At 47.1% G+C, this 1,257-nt stretch overlaps 1 protein-coding gene across 1 annotated transcript in view; it reads right to left on the bottom strand.

Moving 5' to 3' along the window:
* Positions 1-1,214: 1,214 nt before the first annotated feature.
* Positions 1,215-1,257, bottom strand: part of Pmar_PMAR020700 (60s ribosomal protein l18a, putative) — a gene marked incomplete at both ends in the record, with an annotated part of 773 nt that continues 730 nt past the window's right edge. The window contains one exon of the mRNA XM_002775671.1: positions 1,215-1,257. Coding sequence (XP_002775717.1) covers positions 1,215-1,257 — 43 coding nt within the window.

Here is a 1,257-nt window from a genome sequence, read left to right as displayed (position 1 = left end):
AAATGTCTGATTCAAACTCTGATTCCCTGATTCTCGAAAATACTCAGATTCAATGGAATCACCCGAAAAATCAGCCTCATGAGCAAGGCATATTGAGTAAGAGTATTAATCAGCCAAAAAATCAACTTTAGATTCTCGAATCAGCTCAGAGATCCACACGTCCTCGCGATGATCCTGATTTCTCGCTCCAGAGTAAAAAATCAGTGAATCAGGGGTTATTACTCACCATCTGATTTTTTCATCTGAGTAAATACTCTGACTCACCTGTTGCATCAGGATCCGCATACGGCCCCAGGCGTCAAGACCAATGAGTGATCTGGAGCATGTTCTTGATCCATAGACCAGGATCCCTCATACCGGCCCAGGATGGCCAATTGGCTCGAGATTGGCCGGTGGCGCCGTCGGGATGGAGATTCGTCGAAAGCCCTAGAGCGTAGAGCTTCCAAAGGCATTCTACCATCCTCTTCCTCACTTCAGCGTGAGAGTCTTAGTGGGTGTGGAGTTTATGTTTGGCCGTATCAATGGTTTCTAGCGCTGATTCGGCACGAGACTGACATCTGGAATCCGAGTATTTGAGGGTTTCTGCATGAAGCGAAATGGAAATTCTGTCTCGCTCCGAATGAGCGTATGAATGGACGAATCGAGGAACTGACGAGGTCCAGCATCGGGAATGGAGTGAAGGAGCGCGACTCGAGGGATTCCCTCGGAGGGAATCAGCCTGTCGAAGGAATGATTGTTCACGGTAGCAGGCTTTGTCTACTGAGTTACTTAGTCTAAGTACATTTCACTCCGTGAACACTTCTTGATCCTGCTCCAAACGCTTGTCAGTACTTGATTAACGAGGATCAGGAGAGGAAGCAGATTATTAAGACCAGGTCTTAATAACCTGCTTCGTGACAATGGAAAGGTCCTTTCCATTGTCACGGAAGTGTAATATATACAAGTGCGGAGTGGCAACGGTATCCCAAATCGCGTGATCCGGATTCTACCTTGCGAACCATGAAGAGACATCTTTTTGTGTTATAGTCTCGTACCACTCGTTTCCCAGATTGGGTCGAGATGGGGGTACTCCGCGACATGAGTAGGTGTCGACTGTACTCGAACAGGATCACTTTTGTAGTGATTTCCTTTCGTTCACATGAGTACTTTTGACAAAACCCTAAACCGTGATGAGGAGTTGTATACCCCACCCTAATGGAGTGTAGTCAGTACAGTCATGTACTCGACTTCGATGATCCATCCCGTATGGGACTGGGG

Source organism: Perkinsus marinus (genome assembly GCF_000006405.1).
Source record: "Perkinsus marinus ATCC 50983 genomic scaffold scf_1104296955874, whole genome shotgun sequence".
Classification (NCBI taxonomy): domain Eukaryota; phylum Perkinsozoa; order Perkinsida; family Perkinsidae; genus Perkinsus; species Perkinsus marinus.
Note: the sequence above shows the minus strand (reverse complement) of the source record. Positions and strands in the feature narration are given on the sequence as shown.